The sequence below is a fragment of the Oncorhynchus nerka genome, linkage group LG22, assembly GCF_034236695.1.
Source record: "Oncorhynchus nerka isolate Pitt River linkage group LG22, Oner_Uvic_2.0, whole genome shotgun sequence".
Taxonomy (NCBI): Eukaryota; Metazoa; Chordata; class Actinopteri; order Salmoniformes; family Salmonidae; genus Oncorhynchus; species Oncorhynchus nerka.
Window position 1 is genome coordinate 99,808,591 of NC_088417.1, and position 21,189 is coordinate 99,829,779.

The 21,189-nt window shown below is 45.4% G+C and overlaps 1 protein-coding gene across 1 annotated transcript in view; it reads left to right on the top strand.

Annotated features, from left to right (window-relative positions):
- The first annotated feature begins 3,860 nt into the window (after positions 1-3,860).
- Positions 3,861-21,189, top strand: part of mbd2 (methyl-CpG binding domain protein 2) — a 94,339-nt gene continuing 77,010 nt past the window's right edge. Inside the window, exon 1 of the mRNA XM_065007656.1 lies at positions 3,861-4,372. Coding sequence (XP_064863728.1) covers positions 4,257-4,372 — 116 coding nt within the window. The 5' untranslated portion in view covers positions 3,861-4,256. The remainder of the gene's footprint in view (positions 4,373-21,189) is intronic.

Genomic DNA, 21,189 nt, shown 5'->3' on the forward strand with positions numbered 1-21,189 from the left:
GGTTTCTAATCTTTACAAAATAATGTGGTGATCGATGGTATCAAAAGCAGCACTGAGGTCTAGGAGCACGAGGACAGATGCAGAGCCTCAGTCTGACATCATTAAAAGGTCATTTGCCACCGTCTCAGTACTATGATGGGGTCTAAAACCAGACTGGAGCGTTTCGTATACATTGTTTGTCTTCGGGAAGGCAGTGAGTTGCTGCGCAACAGCTTTTTCAATTTATTTTGAGAGGAGATACGATATAGGCTGACAGTTTTTATATTTTCTGGGTCAAGGTTTGGCTTTTCAAGAGAGGCTTTATTACTGCCACTTTTAGTGAGTTTGGTACACATCCGGTGGATAGGGAGCCGTTTATTATGTTCAACATAGGAGGGCCAAGCACAGGAAGTAGCTCTTTCAGTAGTTTAGTTGGAATAGGGTCCAGTATGCAGCTTGATGGTTTAGAGGCCATGACTATTTTCATCATGGTGTCAAGATATATAGGATTAAAAAACTTGAGTGTCTCCCTTGATCCCAGGTCCTGGCAGTGTTGTGCAGACTCAGGACAACTGAGCTTTGGAGGAATATGCAGATTTAAAGAGGAGTCTGTTATTTGCTTTCCAATGATCATGATCTTTTCATCGAAGAAGTTCATGAATTTATCACTGCTGAAGTGAAAGCCATTCCTCTCTTGGGGAATGCTGCTTTTTAGTTAGCTTTGCGACACTATCAAATTTTTTGGGGGGGGGATTGTTCTTATTTTCTTCAGTTAAGTTGGAAAAATAGGATGATAGGATGATCTGGTTCAGGTTATTAATAAACCTACCAGGGTGTTTACAAACACTACAGGAACAAGATCATCCACATGCATCGATCACATTTTTACTAATGCTGTAGATGTCACGGATCCCTCTGGAACTTTCATTACGCACACCTGGTCCCTATTCCCACTGAATGTATTTCTGTAACTTTCATTACGCACACCTGGTCCCTATTCCCACTGAATGTATTTCTGGAACTTTCATTACGCACACCTGGTCCCTATTCCCACTGAATGTATTTGAATATATGTGTCCCCTTTGGTTTCTATTGGGTCTGCGATTATTGTTTCCATTTCCAGCTGTTGTGCTATATATATATATATATATATTGTGTATTACGGGTATCGACCCGTGGTGTTTAACGAGGTTTACCCTCGCTCATTTGCTTGGGTACAGCCCAGTGTTTTTGTACACGTGTTTGTTTGAGGTGTATTAGAAACCCCTATTGTGTATTTGGCAGATAGCCTAGTGGTTAGAGTGTAGAGGCGGCAGGGTAGCCTAGTGGTTAGAATGTAGAGGCGGCAGGGTAGCCTAGTGGTTAGAGTGTTGAACTAGTAACCGAAAGGTTGCAAGATCTAATCCCCGAGCCGACAAGGTCTTCTGCCTCTGAACAAGGCAGTTAACCCACTGTTCCTAGGCCGTCATTGAAAATACGAATGAGTTCTTAACTGACATGACACGCCTAGTTAAATAAAGGTAAAAATAAAAATAAATTCCTGTGCCTGTCTCAAATCCTTTATACCAGCGTGACAGTAGAACATTGTTCTAGAGCTGTATCTGTACCCATTGGGATGCAGTGATCACTATAGTGACAAATAGTGACTGTCACGTTCTGACCATCGTTCTTGTGTGTTTTCCTTGTTTTAGTGTCGGTCAGGACGTGAGCTGGGTGGGCATTCTATGTTGTGTGTCTGGTTTGTCTATTTCTATGTTTTGCCTGATATGGTTCTCAATCAGAGGCAGGTGTTAGTCATTGTCTCTGATTGGGAACCATATTTAGGTAGCCTGTTTTGTGTTGGGTTTTGTGGGTGATTGTTCCTGTCTTTGTGGCACCAGATAGGACTATTTCGTTTTTTTTCACGTTTCTTAAATAGAACCTGTCTGACAAAGTGAAGTAGGCCAAAAGATCTCAAAAAGCAAGACATCATGCCGCGGTCCAAAGAAATTCAGGAACAGATGAGAAACAAAGGAATTGACATCTATTTTTTTAGGCAAGTCAGTTAAGAACACATTCTTATTTTCAATGGCGGCCTGGGAACAGTGGGTTAACTGCCTGTTCAGGGGCAGAATGACAGATTTGTACCTTGTCAGCTCAGGGGTTTGAACTCGCAACCTTCCGGTTACTAGTCCAACGCTCTAACCACTAGGCTACGCTGCCGCCCCAGTCTGGAAAGGACTACAAAGCCATTTCTAAAGCTTTGGGACTCCAGCGAACCACGATGAGAGACGTTATCCACAAATGGAGAACATTAGGAACAGTGGTGAACCTTCCCAGGAGTGGCCGGCCTCCCAAAATCACCCCGAGAGCACAGCGACGACTCATCCAAGAGGTCACAAGAGAACCCACAACAACATTTTAAAGAACTGCAGGCCTCACTTGCCTCAGTTAAGGTCAGTGTTCATGACTCAACCATAAGAAAGAGACTGGGCAAAAATGGCATCCATGACAGAGTTCCAAGGTGAAAACCACTGCTGACGAAAAATAACATAAAGGCTCATCTCACTTTTGGCAAAAAAACATCTTGATCCCCAAGACTTTTGGGAAAATATTCTGTGGACTGATGAGACAAAAGTTTAACTTTTTGTGAAGGTGTGCGTCCCGTTTCATCTGGCGTAAAAGTAACACAGCATTTCAGATAAAGAATTGTATCTCTTGTATAGGAGATACGATGGTATGGTATCTCCCATGGTATGGTATCTCCCATGGTATCTTCCATGGTATGGTATCTTCCATGGTATGGTATCTCCCATGGTATGGTATCTCCCATGGTATCTTCCATGGTATGGTATCTCCCATGGTATGGTATCTCCCATGGTATGGTATCCCCCATGTTATCTCCCATGGTATCTTCCATGGTATGGTATCTCCCATGGTATGGTATCTCCCATGGTATGGTATCCCCCATGGTATCTCCCATGGTATGGTATCCCCCATGGTATCGTATCCCCCATGGTATCTTCCATGGTATGGTATCCCCCATGGTATCTTCCATGGTATGGTATCTCCCATGGTATGGTATCTCCCATGGTATCGTATCGCTCATGGTATCTCCCATGGTATCATATCCACCATGGTATCTCCCATGGTATTGTATCTCCCATGGTATCTCCCATGGTATCTTCTATGGTATGGTATCTCTCATGGTATCTCCCATGGTATCTTCTATGGTATGGTATCTCCTTTACCACTATTCGGCCAGACGGTTGGGTTTCAGTTAGAAATAGATTTGAGTGTGCGCGAGAGCGAAGCTATTCAAAGACAAGATGGTGACATGATGAAAATGTAGAATTAATTGAATATAAGAAATCGGCATTTTGAAGACTGCCTAAAGACTATGCTGTCAATGGAGTTATAATTCTGTGTGAGTAACTATACAGAAGGTTGCTTTGCTGCGGCCGCCGCAGTGGCACGTCTGACCACACAACTACACCTTTCAGATCATTTGCTAGGAACTTTTCTGTATTCTCGGGAAGAAACAAAAAAGTACACCATTTAAATATAATTATGGTGCACGTTTATAATCGGGAGGAGTTTAAAGAGGAGATTCATCTTTAGAGCCTTGGTGTTGCACCACTCTCGTCACCCCCTACATCACACGGATATGTATAAGCCAATGCTAAGACTTACAGAAACATTCAAATTGAAGAATTTTCAGAAATAAACGGTTCAACTTGATAACTTTTATTTTTTATTTTTTTAGGTTATTTTTTTTTACTGAATGTTGCAAATGTTGCATCACCGCCTAGGAAGGGGAGGAACCCCGTATAGAATTAGGAATTGGAAATAGGATCTCTAATGGGGGAAGCGAGAAGTGACGGGACGTTCCAGATAGGCGGGGCGTTGCTGTAGCGAGCGGTGCGGTTACCGGGCGCTGGGTCAGTGTGTGGGAAGTGCTGCAATATCTCACCGTCACTGCCACCGCCGCGGTCGAGGACCGACATACAATTTCTCATAGTTGTATAGTTGAAGATCAAAGAGGGAAAACCTGTCAAACCAACGATATATCTATCTATCTACCGAAAGTCCTCGATACAGAACGCGGAAATAAGAAGTTACTCGTTTTCGCGCTGGTTTCAAGTAGTTTAGCAGTTGATACGGATTCTCTGGTAGCTTTACGTTCACGTTAGATCGCCAGGTCAGCTGTATGTATTAACACGTTGTTGTATTCTTTAGCTATATCGTCGGTCTTGAATAACGATTGGGGGTGATTCCCAAATATAAAGTATTGCTAGATGATTATGGAGAAGAAGAGGATGGATTGCCCCTCTCTGCCACCGGGTTGGAAAAAAGAAGAAGTGATCCGGAAGTCGGGACTCAGTGCTGGCAAGTGTGATGTCTATTACTACAGGTAATGATCGATCATGAAGATAGATAACAGTAACCTTGACTCTCTTGATAGGTTCACAAGTTATGATAGTTACTTAGTTGTCTGATTAGCTACAATAACTATTTTCCAAGGAGAAAATTATGGGCTAAAGCTAACTAGCTAGCTAAACCTTAATAAGCTTGAACACCCCACTCACTCACACTCAGTGCCACAATGTTGCTAGTTAATGCTATCAGGGTGAACATTGTATCAAAAAACGACAACTTGGCACAAGTACAGTAGCAACATTGTATCACACTTTGTATTACCAGCAGACGTTCAAATGTATCTTAGTTTAGACTAGAGATAGTGAGATTGTGATTTATGAAAACTTTTTATTTGGTCACTTGCATTCTTGACCGTGTCTCATCACGTGATGATCTTGATAAATGACACCTCTGAAACTGAAACTCTGTTTGCAATCTAGGCTAAACCATTGGAACTCATCCCTCTGTCTAAAGTACATTATCCGTGCGGCTAAATTCCATGGCAATTTACAACATGGTCCTAAATGGTCTATAAGCTATAATTGGCGTCTATGCTTTTGGACTCTTCAAAGCTAAATGACAGTTCATCTTCTACATTCAGCAGCTTTGCTGTAAGGCCTTCACTCTTCCTCAGTAAGTCATTGATTGGTTACCCAGTTCAGGCCCCATCCAGTTTGTGGCCTAAAAAAGGTGTCCAAGCTTGTTGCTGACTATATGTGTGTTTGGGGGTGGGGGTCAAGATTAAAATAATCAATACTATGAAAATTCTAAACATTTGTGTGTTGTGATCATGTTCCTTACACCTGGGAAAATCAGACTGAAACGCAGCAATTCTTTCTCCCCCCTTCGAGGAGATTGAGATGGTTTGATACCTTTTGTCCTCCAGGTAGATCTAAGATCAGGGGGGGGGGGGTATACTACTAACTAGATGTTTTGGTTCATTCATAAAACTAAACTCCGATATGTGTTTTTGGTTGTTGAGTCAAAGAGACCATGGTCATTTTCAAGTTTATCTTTCAAAATAAAAAAATAAAATACAATGATATTTTGGCAAGTTAGCTGGCGAAATCATTGTTCCCCCTATGTACTGATCAGCATGAACAACAACTTGCAACTGAACACATACTAGCCTCCCCCCTCCCCGAGGCAATGCCCTCGGTCTAGCCTAGTGCCTCTGGAGTGTGACACTCCGGCTGCATCCTGGGGCCTGGGCCAATGAGCCTGCCTGCCTGTGTACTCTACACCCCTCCCTCTCACTGGTGAAAAACATACCTCTCATTCTTATTCAAATGGCCCAGCAGCGTGTGAGAAGTGTTGGCCGATGGGGTGTTGTTTGTTTGTTTGTTGGTAGACCTGTGAAAGCTGTGTAGCGTAGCTCTCGTGTGATAGCGTGAAGGTCTTGTTCGATGGTGTGTAGACCTGTGATGGTGAGTGTGTGGGTTTTGTACGACAGTGTGTGGTGAAAGCAAGCGAGGCCTTTGGATGGTCTCAGGTGCGGCCTTGTCAGTGTGTATCTAGGTGGTTCTGACATCCTGTACTGGCCGGCTCTGTGTTTGTCCCTTCTCATTGTGTGTGTGTGTGTGTGTGTGCGTGAGAGAGAGATGCCAACAACAGGGACTCTGGACACACACTGAGGAAGAACATACTATTCTACGCAGCTCAGCACCTCTCCACTCTGATTGGTTGCTAAAGCGGAAGCTTTTGATCCCAGAATTCCGCGTGGTGACGTTCCAATTTAAAACTCCTGTCTCAACAACAATGACTAGATTTCTAGAATAATCTGTAGCAGTGAGGTTGTGTAGATACATTGGTCAGCTGGGTTTCCCCTTGTAAAAAGAAAAAAAAAGAAGTTTTTATTTAATTTGAAAACACAACTCAACTGCAGTGAACCCACTTAACTATCCAAGACCCCCCACAGTCCCCACTCCCAAAACCTGCCTCCACCCCCTTGTTCAACAAAGCGACTTCTTTGCATGTCGTTGGTGCGTGGGATGTTGGGGGAGGGGTGTTAAGGTGCTGTCTGTGGTTGTGGCTGTGTGTCGGAGAGGGTAGGGTTGTTAAAAAAGACCCCACACTGTTGGTTGATGCTCATGTTAATGTCCCCCCCTGCTCACTCAGCAAGCTATAGGTTGACTGTGCTCGCCCCCCTGCTCACTCAGCAAGTTATGGGTTAACTGTACTCGCTCCCCCCTGCTCACTCAGCAAGCTATAGGTTAACTGTACTCGCTCCCCCTCCCCCTGCTCACTCAGCAAGCTATAGGTTAACTGTACTCGCCCCCCCTGCTCACTCAGCAAGCTATAGTTTAACTGTACTCGCCCCTCCCCCTGCTCACTCAGCAAGCTATAGGTTAACTGTACTCCCCTCCCCCTGCTCACTCAGCAAGCTATAGGTTAACTGTACTCGCCCCCCCTGCTCACTCAGCAAGCTATAGGTTAACTGTACTCGCTCCCCCGCCCTGCTCACTCAGCAAGCTATAGGTTAACTGTACTCGCTCCCCCCTCTCCCGCTCACTCAGCAAGCTATAGGTTAACTGTACTCGCTCCCCCCCCCCGCCCTGCTCACTCAGCAAGCTATAGGTTAACTGTACTCGCCCCCCTGCTCACTCAGCAAGCTATAGGTTAACTGTACTCGCTCCCCCGCCCTGCTCACTCAGCAAGTTATGGGTTAACTGTACTCGCTCCCCCTGCTCACTCAGCAAGCTATAGGTTAACTGTACTCGCCCCTCCCCCCTGCTCACTCAGCAAGCTATAGGTTAACTGTACTCCCCCCTGCTCACTCAGCAAGCTATAGGTTAACTGTACTCCCCCCTGCTCACTCAGCAAGCTATAGGTTAACTGTACTCGCCCCCTGCTCACTCAGCAAGCTATAGGTTAACTGTACTCGCTCCCCCCGCCCTGCTCACTCAGCAAGCTATAGGTTAACTGTACTCCCCCCCCCTGCTCACTCAGCAAGCTATAGGTTAACTGTACTCGCCCCCCTGCTCACTCAGCAAGCTATAGGTTAACTGTACTCGCTCCCCCGCCCTGCTCACTCAGCAAGCTATAGGTTAACTGTACTCGCCCCCTCCCGCTCACTCAGCAAGCTATAGGTTAACTGTACTCGCTCCCCCGCCCCCCTGCTCACTCAGCAAGCTATAGGTTAACTGTACTCGCTCCCCTGCTCACTCAGCAAGCTATAGGTTAACTGTACTCGCCCCCTGCTCACTCAGCAAGCTATAGGTTAACTGTACTCACCCCCCTGCTCACTCAGCAAGCTATAGGTTAACTGTACTCGCCCCCTGCTCACTCAGCAAGCTATAGGTTAACTGTACTCGCTCCCCCCTGCTCACTCAGCAAGTTATGGGTTAACTGTACTTGCCCCCCTGCTCACTCAGCAAGCTATAGGTTAACTGTACTCGCCCCCTGCTCACTCAGCAAGCTATAGGTTAACTGTACTCGCTCCCCCTGCTCACTCAGCAAGTTATGGGTTAACTGTACTCGCTCCCCCTGCTCACTCAGCAAGCTATAGGTTAACTGTACTCGCTCCCCCGCCCTGCTCACTCAGCAAGCTATAGGTTAACTGTACTCGCCCCCCTGCTCACTCAGCAAGTTATGGGTTAACTGTACTCGCTCCTCCCCCTGCTCACTCAGCAAGCTATAGGTTAACTGTACTCGCTCCCCCACCCTGCTCACTCAGCAAGCTATAGGTTAACTGTACTCGCTCCCCCTCCCCCTGCTCACTCAGCAAGCTATAGGTTAACTGTACTCGCTCCCCCTCCCCCTGCTCACTCAGAAAGTTATAGGTTAACTGTACTCCCCCCTGCTCACTCAGCAAGCTATAGGTTAACTGTACTCCCCCCCTGCTCACTCAGCAAGCTATAGGATAACTGTACTCCCCCCCTGCTCACTCAGCAAGCTATAGGTTAACTGTACCCCCCCCTCAAGCCCACTTCCTGCCCTCATTTTTTCACTCTCAAACTGATCTTAGATCACAGACTGACGCTCGTCCTTTTCCTATCAAAGCGAGGTCAATTTGGGTAGCCTAACTGTGATCTGTGTCTTGGCGTAGGTTACGTGCATCTCACGGTCCGCCAGCTCCCTCTCTCTCTGTTTATTGTTCTGTCCTTCATGTCTCCTCCATGTTGTTTTGTACACGGTACTGAATGAACCTGAAGTCTGTGGCATGAACCAATAATACAGTCAACATGTTTTGAGTTCCATGAAAATGATGTGTTCCTACCGAGTTCCATTAGGAAACGATGTGTTCCTACCGAGTTCCATTAGGAAACGATGTGTTCCTACCGAGTTCCATGGAAACGATGTGTTCCTACCGAGTTCCATTAGGAAACGATGTGTTCCTACCGAGTTCCATTAGGAAACGATGTGTTCCTACCGAGTTCCATTAGGAAACGATGTGTTCCTACCGAGTTCCATTAGGAAACGATGTGTTCCTCCCGAGTTCCATTAGGAAACGATGTGTTCCTACCGAGTTCCATTAGGAAACGACGTGTTCCTACCGAGTTCCATGGAAACGACGTGTTCCTACCGAGTTCCATTAGGAAACGATGTGTTCCTACCGAGTTCCATTAGGAAACTACGTGTTCCTACCGAGTTCCATTAGGAAACAACGTGTTCCTACCGAGTTCCATTAGGAAATGACGTGTTCCTACCGAGTTCCATTAGGAAATGACGTGTTCCTACCGAGTTCCATTAGGAAACGACGTGTTCCTACCGAGTTCCATGGAAACGATGTGTTCCTACCGAGTTCCATTAGGAAACGATGTGTTCCTACCGAGTTCCATTAGGAAACGATGTGTTCCTCCCGAGTTCCATTAGGAAACGATGTGTTCCATTAGGAAACGATGTGTTCCTCCCGAGTTCCATTAGGAAACGATGTGTTCCTCCCGAGTTCCATTAGGAAACGATGTGTTCCTACCGAGTTCCATTAGGAAACGATGTGTTCCTACCGAGTTCCATTAGGAAACGATGTGTTCCTACCGAGTTCCATTAGGAAACGATGTGTTCCTACCGAGTTCCATTAGGAAACGATGTGTTCCTACCGAGTTCCATTAGGAAACGATGTGTTCCTACCGAGTTCCATTAGGAAACGATGTGTTCCTCCCGAGTTCCATTAGGAAACGATGTGTTCCTACCGAGTTCCATGGAAACGATGTGTTCCTACCGAGTTCCATGGAAACGATGTGTTCCATGGAAACGATGTGTTCCTACCGAGTTCCATGGAAACGATGTGTTCCTACCGAGTTCCATGGAAACGATGTGTTCCTACCGAGTTCCATTAGGAAACGATGTGTTCCTACCGAGTTCCATGGAAACGACGTGTTCCTACCGAGTTCCATTAGGAAACGATGTGTTCCTACCGAGTTCCATTAGGAAACGACGTGTTCCTACCGAGTTCCATTAGGAAACGATGTGTTCCTACCGAGTTCCATTAGGAGATTTACAAGTCTTTGTTGACCAGCTGACTGGTGAATTCTTAGAATTCTACTAGTTCAGTATTCCCATAAACGGTGTTGTTGTGTAATGGAGCCTCGGCAGAGGACAGGCCCAGTACTAGACTAGTCCATGGAATGACATGTGACTGTGTGGCGATGTCGTCTGTAATCCCTGAAGTATATATTTCCGCTTCTCTTCAGCCTCTAGTCTTGATAGTGATGCTTGTTATGACTCAGTCATGAGCTGTGTCCTGAATCACACCCTATTCCCTACATAGCGCACTACTTTTGACCACAGCCCTGTGGACCCTCGTCAAAAGCAGTGCACTATGTAGGGAATAGGGTGCCATTGAGGACACAGGCCCCTGCTAGTGATGTTGTTATTATGACTCAGTCAGGGTTCGAGTCATTCTGATCCGATCTTCTTCACACATCCCCTCAGTCAGCCTGGTATGGCAACTGCTCGGCCTCCGACCACAAGGCACTACAGAGGGTAGTGTGTACAGCCCAGTACATCACCGGGGCCAAGCTTCCTGACATCCAGGACCTCTATAGCAGGCCGTGTCAGTGGAAGGCTCTAAAAATTGTCAAAGACTCCAGCCACCCTAGTCATAGTCTGTTCTCTCTGCTACCGCACAGCAACCGGTACAGGTATATAGCCTCCACATTGACTCTGTACCGTAATACCCTGTATATAGCCTCCACATTGACTCTGTACCGGTACCCCCTGTATATAGCCTCCACATTGACTCTGTACCGTAATACCCTGTATATAGCCTCCACATTGACTCTGTACCGTAACACCCTGTATATAGCCTCCACATTGACTCTGTACCGTAACACCCTGTATATAGCCTCCACATTGACTCTGTACCGTAACACCCTGTATATAGCCTCCACATTGACTCTGTACCGTAACACCCTGTATATAGCCTCCACATTGACTCTGTACCGTAACACCCTGTATATAGCCTCCACATTGACTCTGTACCGTAACACCCTGTATATAGCCTCCACATTGATTCTGTACCGTAACACCCTGTATATAGCCTCCACGTTGACTCTGTACCGTAACACCCTGTATATAGCCTCCACGTTGACTCTGTACCGTAACACCCTGTATATAGCCTCCACATTGACTCTGTACCGTAATACCCTGTATATAGCCTCCACATTGACGCTGTACACTTGTTGTATTCAGCGCTTGCGACAAATAAAATTTGATTTGAGACGGAGTTCCTCTCTTCTTCCCACATCACCTCAGTCAGTCCCAGAGACGGAGTTCCTCTCTTCTTCCCACATCACCTCAGTCAGTCCCAGAGACGGAGTTCCTCTCTTCTTCCCACATCACCTCAGTCAGTCCCAGAGATGGAGTTCCTCTCTTCTTCCCACATCACCTCAGTCAGTCCCAGAGACGGAGTTCCTCTCTTCTTCCCACATCACCTCAGTCAGTCCCAGAGACGGAGTTCCTCTCTTCTTCCCACATCACCTCAGTCAGTCCCAGAGATGGAGTTCCTCTCTTCTTCCCACATCATCTCAGTCAGTCCCAGAGATGGAGTTCAGTTCATTGCTTGTGCTTCTCCTGCCAGAGTTCGTTGTGTTTTGACAGAGTTATTGAAATGAACCTCCTCTGGGCATTCCAGCCACTGCTGCTTTGATGGTTCAGGAGCGGCTTGCATTCACAACAATCCCAGGCTGTGGGAAGGTAGGAAGGACTGAATACAGGTATCTGAGGCAGAGGGCAAGAGTCGGCTGTTGTGAGATCGGGTTCTGTGTGTTAGGCTAAGTGGATAAGGTTTGTGACAAAAAAACATGTTTTAATGTGTAGTCGTTCTCTAAGTGAAGTGGCCCTACTCGGCATTGTTGACACTTGAAAGGAAACCTGAGATGATTTGAATCTCTTCGGAGTGAGAGGCAACTCCACTCGACTCCTGAGGTGAATTGAATCTCTTCGGAGTGAGAGGCAACTCCACTCGACTCCTGAGGTGAATTGAATCTCTTCGGAGTGAGAGGCAACTCCACTCGACTCCTGAGGTGAATTGAATCTCTTCGGAGTGAGAGGCAACTCCACTCGACTCCTGAGGTGAATTGAATCTCTTCGGAGTGAGAGGCAACTCCACTCGACTCCTGAGGTGAATTGAATCTCTTCGGAGTGAGAGGCATCTCCACTCGACTCCTGAGGTGAATTGAATCTCTTCGGAGTGAGAGGCAACTCCACTCGACTCTTGAGGTGAATTGAATCTGAGAATGAACCCAGCTCGACTCTTTGCCCTCAGAGGTTTGTAGAACAGTAACTGAGGTCATTAGTAAGGTTATGGGATTACTACAACTCAGTGCTTGTCCTCATAGGTCACACACACACACACACACACACTGCCTGACTGTGAAGCTGAAAGAGACAACATGTAGCCATGGTTACCGGGCTATAGAATGAAACCATGTAGCCATGGTTACCGGGCTATAGAATGAAGCCATGGTTACCGGGCTATAGAATGAAACCATGTAGCCATGGTTACCGGGCTATAGAATGAAGCCATGGTTACCGGGCTATAGAATGAAACCATGTAGCCATGGTTACCGGGCTATAGAATGAAGCCATGGTTACCGGGCTATAGAATGAAACCATGCTTACCGGGCTATAGAATGAAACCATGCTTACCGGGCTATAGAATGAAACCATGCATACCGGGCTATAGAATGAAACCATGCATACCAGGCTATAGAATGAAACCATGCATACCAGGCTATAGAATGAAACCATGCTTACCGAGCTATAGAATGAAACCATGCATACCAGGCTATAGAATGAAACCATGCATACCGGGCTATAGAATGAAACCATGGTTACCGGGCTATAGAATGAAACCATGCTTACCGGGCTATAGAATGAAACCATGCTTACCGGGCTATAGAATGAAACCATGCTTACCGGGCTATAGAATGAAACCATGCTTACCGGGCTATAGAATGAAACCATGCTTACCGGGCTATAGAATGAAACCATGCTTACCGGGCTATAGAATGAAACCATGCATACCAGGCTATAGAATGAAACCATGCTTACCGGGCTATAGAATGAAACAATGCTTACCAGGCTATAGAATGAAACCATGTAGCCATGGTTACCGGGCTATAGAATGAAACCATGCTTACCGGGCTATAGAATGAAACCATGCTTACCGGGCTATAGAATGAAACAATGCTTACCAGGTTATAGAATGAAACCATGTAGCCATGGTTACCGGGCTATAGAATGAAACCATGCTTACCGGGCTATAGAATGAAACAATGCTTACCGGGCTATAGAATGAAACCATGTAGCCATGGTTACCGGGCTATAGAATGAAACCATGGTTACCGGGCTATAGAATGAAACAATGCTTACCGGGCTATAGAATGAAACAATGCTTACCGGGCTATAGAATGAAACAATGCTTACCGGGCTATAGAATGAAACCATGTAGCCATGGTTACCGGGCTATAGAATGAAACCATGCTTACCGGGCTATAGAATGAAACCATGCTTACCGGGCTATAGAATGAAACCATGCATACCAGGCTATAGAATGAAACCATGCTTACCAGGCTATAGAATGAAACCATGCTTACCGGGCTATAGAATGAAACCATGGTTACCGGGCTATAGAATGAAACCATGGTTACTGGGCTATAGAATGAAACCATGGTTACCTGGCTATAGAATGAAACCATGGTTACCTGGGCTATAGCATGAAACCATGGTTACCTGGGCTATAGCATGAAACCATGGTTACCTGGGCTATAGAATGAAACCATGGTTACCTGGGCTATAGAATGAAACCATGGTTACCTGGGCTATAGAATGAAACCATGGTTACCTGGGCTATAGAATGAAACCATGCTTACCTGGGCTATAGAATGAAACCATGTGACCAGGGGGTTTGTGTAGGCTACTGCTCATTGGTTTGGTAACTGGCATCCGACCGCAAGGCGCTACAGAGGGTAGTCCGTACGGACCAGTACATCACTGGGTCTGAGCTCTCTTTCATCCAGGACCTCTATACCACGTGGTGTTTTTCTGGGGTCAGAAGCTTCTAAAACCATGACGTCATTTTCTGGAATATTCCAAGCTGTTTAAAGGCACAGTCAACTTAGTGTATGTAAACTTCTGACCCACTGGAATTGTGATACAGTGAATTACAAGTGAGGTAATCTGTCTGTAAACAATTGTTCGGAAAAATGAACCTAGGTGTATGTAAACTTCAACTGTAAATTCAAAACCTGGGAGGCTTCTGGTTCTCACCCCCTTCCATAGACTTACACAGTAATTATGACAACTTCCGGAGGACGTCCTCCAACCTATCAGAGCTCTTGCAGTATGAACTGACGTTGTTCACTCAATCAAAGCATTAGAGACAGTGCATAAAAAGCACACCTCGCCACCCACCAAATTTGGCGGGTAGATTTAGGTATTGCTCGTTAAGAATGTCTATTCCACCCGCCATGCTCTACAGTGCGTTACGTTTGTGAATAAAAATAGTCAAAAGTCAAGTACATGCGTGTTGCAATTTATTGCTGCAGTAGCTGTTTTCAAAGTACGTTTTGTTTCATAGCTGCTGATCGCACAAAGCAATAGGAATCCTATGTCTCTGTGCACAGACATGAAAGTTGTTGGTCTAATTGTTAGAAAGTCTACAAAGTTCGACATTGTCCTCGTGTCTCACACACGGTGACTCGAGTGGTAACCTCTCGCCCTTAAAGGGGTAGCTGAACATTTTTGTCTCATCTCCTATTTTGGTTAAAAGACTCAGGTTATAATAAAAAATTAAAAAATGTAGCAATATACCACATGACTTTATTATAATAATAAATGTATTGTTTTAAGAAACGTTGCAAAGCATTGTCATCCTTTTTGTTATGTAATTATGGAGAATTATTAATGGGGGCTGGTAAAAAACACCTGAGTAGTGGATATAGACTTCAGCTAGCTAGCACTGCAGTGCATAACACAGCTATTTTCAGGTCTCTCCAGAGATGTTCGTTTTGTGTTCAAGTCCGGGCTCTGGCTGGGCAACTCAAGGACATTGAGACTTGTCCCGAATCCACTCCTGCGTTGTCTTGGCTGTGTGCTTAGGGTCGTTGTGCTGTTGGAAGGTGAACCTTAGTAGGTTTTCATCAAAGATCTCTCTGTACTTTGCTCTGTTCAGCTTTCCCTCGATCCTGACTAGTTCCCAGTCCATTGCTACTGAAAAAACATCCCCACAGCGTGATGCTGCCACCACCATGCTTCACCGTAGGGATGGTGCCAGGTTTCCTCCAGACGTGACGCTTTGCATTCAGGCCAAAGAGTCCAATCTTGTTTCTGATGGTCTGAGAGTCCTTTAGGTGCCTTTTGGCAAAATCTAACTTGGCTGTCATGTGCCTTTTTACTGAGGAGCGGCTTCCGTCTGGCCACTACCATAAAGGCCTGATTGGTGGAGTGGTGCAGAGATGGTTGTCTTTCTGGAAGGTTCTCCCATCTCCACAGAGGAACTCTGAAGCTCTGTCAGAGTGACCATTGGGTTCTTGGTCACCTCCCTGACCAAGGCCCTTCTCCCCCGATTGCTCAATTTGGCCGGGCGGCCGGCTCTAGGAAGAGTCTTGGTGGTTCCAAACGTCTTCCATTTAAGAATGATGGAGGCCACTGTGTTCTTGGGGACCTTCAATGCTGCAGAACTTTTTTGGCACCCTTCTCCAGATCTGTACCTCAACACAATCCTGTCTTGAATCTCTACGGACAATTCCTTCGACCTCATGGCTCGGTTTTTGCTCTGACATGCACTGTCAACTGTGGGACCTTATATAGACACAGGTGTGTGCCTTTCCAAATCATGTCCAATCAATTGAATTTACCACAGGTGGACTCCAATCAAGTTGTAGAAATATCTCAAGGATGATCAATGGAAACAGGATGCACCTGAGCTCAATTTCGAGTCTCATAGCAAAGAGTCTGATTTCTTATGTAAATAAGGTATTTCTGTTTTTCCTTTTTTATACATTTACAAGAATTTTGACAAACCTGTTTTTGCTTTGTCGTTGTGGGGTATTGTGATGTCATTATGGGGTATTGTGATGTCATCATGGGGTATTGTGTGTAGACTGAAGAGGAATTCTATTTATTTGATCAATTTTAGAATAAGACAGAAACGTAACAAAATATGGAAAATGGGAAAGGGGTCTGAGTACTTTCTGAATGCACTGTACCTAGGTAGCGAATACAGCTAGCTAGTTTAGCCTACTTTAGCTAGCTGGCTCTGTTAGCTAGCTGGTTATGTTAGCTAGCTGGCTATGTTAGCTAGCTGGTTATGTTAGCTAGCTGGTTATGTTAGCTAGCTGGCTATGTTAGCTAGCTGGTTATGTTAGCTAGCTGGCTATGTTAGCTAGCTGGCCATGTTAGCTAGCTGGCCATGTTAGCTAGCTGGCCATGTTAGCTAGCTGGCCATGTTAGCTAGCTGGCTATCCAACACTATAACTATTCCAAGTCCAGGTCAGCTTTTGGTTTTATTAATTTATTGCCACAGGTCCCGGCAGTGTAACTGCTAAACTGCTAAACTGCTTGCTGTACACTATACACTTTAATAAGCGTTAGTTCTAGTAGCCATGTTGACTATAACGTTAGCTAATATAGTGACAAAGATGTAGTCTGTGTTTAGTGGTTATTGTATGAAAGTTTGGCTTGGAAAGGTTTTTCTGCTTGGTCACAGACAGCTGTTTTGTGCACTGAAGTCCACAAGCGAAGGGAAAAGGTGAGAGGAGGAGAGAGCGTAGATGCGAGAAGGAATCATATATATATACACAACGATCAACGTGATCATGCTGTTTTGTACGTGGCTGCTATGAAAGTGAACTGTGTTTGCTGGTGATCAGTGGTGTATTCATTCTGTCGATTCTGTTGAAAAACGTTTCTTAAACGTAAGCAAATGGAATGAAACGAGGATAAACACACCCTCAATGTGTCCAATAGAAACGTTCGTTTTTTCAACTGTTGGACTCATGATTCCACCCTAGATCAGCTAGACACAGTTAATAATGTGCAAGACGGTATTGAATGTGTCACTGTCGGTCACATTGATTCCACCTCGTCTTTCTCTCCACCTGTGTGCACTTATGTTGCGAACTTTCCTTCGTAGGCTAGGTTGTAGCAACCTCCTGATTTATTTTTATAGGGAAAATTCAAGTATCATGTAGTATCCTCTATGGATGTTACATTGAACTGGGTGAATATGAATGACAGTAACCTAAACCTGTCACTGTTACATTGAACTGGGTGAATATGAACGACAGTAACCTAAACCTGTCACTGTTACATTGAACTGGGTGAATATGAACGACAGTAACCTAAACCTGTCACTGTTACATTGAACTGGGTGAATATGAATGACAGTAACCTAAACCTGTCACTGTTACATTGAACTGGGTGAATATGAACGACAGTAACCTAAACCTGTCACTGTTACATTGAACTGGGTGAATATGAATGACAGTAACCTAAACCTGTCACTGTTACATTGAACTGGGTGAATATGAACGACAGTAACCTAAACCTGTCACTGTTACATTGAACTGGGTGAATATGAATGACAGTAACCTAAACCTGTCACTGTTACATTGAACTGGGTGAATATGAATGACAGTAACCTAAACCTGTCACTGTTACATTGAACTGGGTGAATATGAATGACAGTAACCTAAACCTGTCACTGTTACATTGAACTGGGTGAATATGAATGACAGTCATCCAATATGCTGTAATAGAAATAAGGCCGTGCTCAATAAAAACTAAAAACCCCCGTCTTTAATTGGCACCGACCGCCACTCGTCTACACCTGTTGTTTACGAAGAATGTGACAAATGACATTTTGATTTGATTTGAACACGCAACACCCCATATAACACTGACATTGTCTACGTTGGTTTTCTGTCGATTAGGCCTTGGTCCTGGTGCTGCAAAATGCTGGGACTTTAGTCTGTCTTTAACACTGATTATCAATGTAGGCCTAAATCTGCCATTTTATCTGTTCACACAACAAGTCCATTGTTAGTCAGTCTGCTCAAGCAGAAGAGTTGAGGGGGACGTAGCAGAGAGAGAGTCGCCACGGCCATTTTGAAGAGACAACTCTATGCGAGTGTGAAAAGCAGCTGTGTGGTGGCGACTGAAACGAAGGGCTAACTGTGCTAGCGAGCGCTGGCTGGGTTCAGGTTGGTTCACTCACCTCAGTGGACGCTGTACTGAACTGTACTGTAGCTTAGAGCCACGGTGCAGTTCACTGATCCTCACAACTGTCTCTCTCTCTCTGTCTCTCTCTCTCTCTCTCTCTCTCTCTCTCTCTCTCTCTCTCTCTCTCTCTCTCTCTCTCTCTCTCTCTCTCTCTCTCTCTCTCTCTCTCTCTCTCTCTCTCTCTCTCTCTCTCTCTCTCTCTCTCTCTCTCTCTCTCTCTCTCTCTCTCTCTCTCTCTCTCTCTCTCTCTCTCTCGGCACAGCGCTAAGCTACTGACCTACATGTCACTGTGTGCTGTCTGTCTGCCTGACTGGCGTGCTAGCTAGGTAATGGCTGCATCTTTAAAGGAGTAGAGTTCAGTACAGTAGACTACAGTACAATATGCTGTACTCTTCTTTACTGTACTACTGTCTTGTATTGGACTGTGCTGTGTTCTACTCACTACACTGTGCTGTGTTCTACTCACTACACTGTGCTGTGTTCTACTCACTACACTGTGCTGTGTTCTACTCACTACACTGTGCTGTGTTCTACTCACTACACTGTGCTGTGTTCTCACTCACTACACTGTGCTGTGTTCTACTCACTACACTGTGCTGTGTTCTACTCACTACACTGTGCTGTGTTCTACTGTGCACTACACTGTGCTGTGTTCTACTCACTACACTGTGCTGTGTTCTACTCACTACACTGTGCTGTGTTCTACTCACTACACTGTGCTGTGTTCTACTCACTACACTGTGCTGTGTTCTACTCACTACACTGTGCTGTGTTCTACTCACTACACTGTGCTGTGTTCTACTCACTACACTGTGCTGTGTTCTACTCACTCACTGTGCTGTGTTCTCACTACACTGTGCTGTGTTCTACTCACTACACTGTCCTGTGTTCTACTCACTACACTGTGCTGTGTTCTACTCACTACACTGTGCTGTGTTCTACTCACTACACTGTGCTGTGTTCTACTCACTACACTGTGCTGTGTGCTGTCTACTCACTACACTGTGCTGTGTTCTACTCACTACACTGTGCTGTGTTCTACTCACTACACTGTGCTGTGTTCTACTCACTACACTGTGCTGTGTTCTACTCACTACACTGTGCTGTGTTCTACTCACTGTGCTGTGTTCTACACTGTGCTGTGTTCTACTCACTACACTGTGCTGTGTTCTACTCACTACACTGTGCTGTGTTCTACTCACTACACTGTGCTGTGTTCTACTCACTACACTGTCCTGTGTTCTACTCACTACACTGTGCTGTGTTCTACTCACTACACTGTGCTGTGTTCTACTCACTACACTGTGCTGTGTTCTACTCACTACACTGTGCTGTGTTCTACTCACTACACTGTGCTGTGATCTACTCACTACACTGTGCTGTGTTCTACTCACTACACTGTGCTGTGTTCTACTCACTACACTGTCCTGTGTTCTACTCACTACACTGTGCTGTGTTCTACTCACTACACTGTGCTGTGTTCTACTCACTACACTGTGCTGTGTTCTACTCACTACACTGTCCTGTGTTCTACTCACTACACTGTGCTGTGTTCTACTCACTACACTGTCCTGTGTTCTACTCACTACACTGTGCTGTGTTCTACTGTGCTGTGACTACACTGTGCTGTGTTCTACTCACTACACTGTGCTGTGTTCTACTCACTACACTGTGCTGTGTTCTACTCACTACACTGTGCTGTGATCTACTCACTACACTGTGCTGTGTTCTACTCACTACACTGTGCTGTGTTCTACTCACTACACTGTGCTGTGTTCTACTCACTACACTGTGCTGTGTTCTACTCACTACACTGTGCTGTGTTCTACTCACTACACTGTGCTGTGTTCTACTCACTACACTGTGCTGTGTTCTACTCACTACACTGTCCTGTGATCTACTCACTACACTGTGCAGTGTTCTACTCACTACACTGTGCTGTGTTCTACTCACTACACTGTGCTGTGATCTACTCACTACACTGTGCTGTGTTCTACTCACTACACTGTCCTGTGTTCTACTCACTACACTGTGCTGTGTTCTACTCACTACACTGTACTGTGATCTACTCACTACACTGTGCTGTGTTCTACTCACTACACTGTGCTGTGTTCTACTCACTACACTGTGCTGTCCTGTGTTCTACTCACTACACTGTCCTGTGATCTACTCACTACACTGTGCTGTGTTCTACTCACTACACTGTGCTGTGATCTACTCACTACACTGTCCTGTGATCTACTCACTACACTGTGCTGTGATCTACTCACTACACTGTCCTGTGATCTACTCACTACACTGTGCTGTGCTGTGTTCTACTCACTACAATGTGCTGTGATCTACTCACTACACTGTCCTGTGATCTACTCACTACACTGTGCAGTGTTCTACTCACTACACTGTGCAGTGTTCTACTCACTACACTGTGCAGTGTTCTACTCACTACACTGTGCTGTGTTCTACTCACTACACTGTGCTGTGTTCTACTCACTACATTGTCCTGTGCTGTGTTCTACTCACTACACTGTGCTGTGTTCTACTCACTACACTGTCCTGTGCTGTGTTCTACTCACTACACTGTGCTGTGTTCTACTCACTACACTGTCCTGTGATCTACTCACTACACTGTGCTGTGTTCTACTCACTACACTGTCCTGTGTTCTACTCACTACACTGTGCTGTGTTCTACTCACTACACTGTACTGTGATCTACTCACTACACTGTGCTGTGTTCTACTCACTACACTGTGCTGTGTTCTACTCACTACACTGTCCTGTGATCTACTCACTACACTGTGCTGTGTTCTACTCACTACACTGTGCTGTGTTCTACTCACTACACTGTGCTGTGTTCTACTCACTACACTGTGCTGTGTTCTACTCACTACACTGTGCTGTGTTCTACTCACTACACTGTCCTGTGATCTACTATCAAATTAGTGAGAACATACGTCTTTGATAGGTTCAGGTTTGGTCCGGTCCGTCTGTATACGGTAACGTCAAGGCCAAGGTGGACTGTCCAAATTTCAACTACTTTTCAACGTCCATGGACATCCGGTGTCAGTCGTGATCAGTGGGTGAGGATGCTGGGTACAGTAAATGGAAAGAGAGGGGGCTCATGGGTCGGTGTGAGAGAGGGAGAGG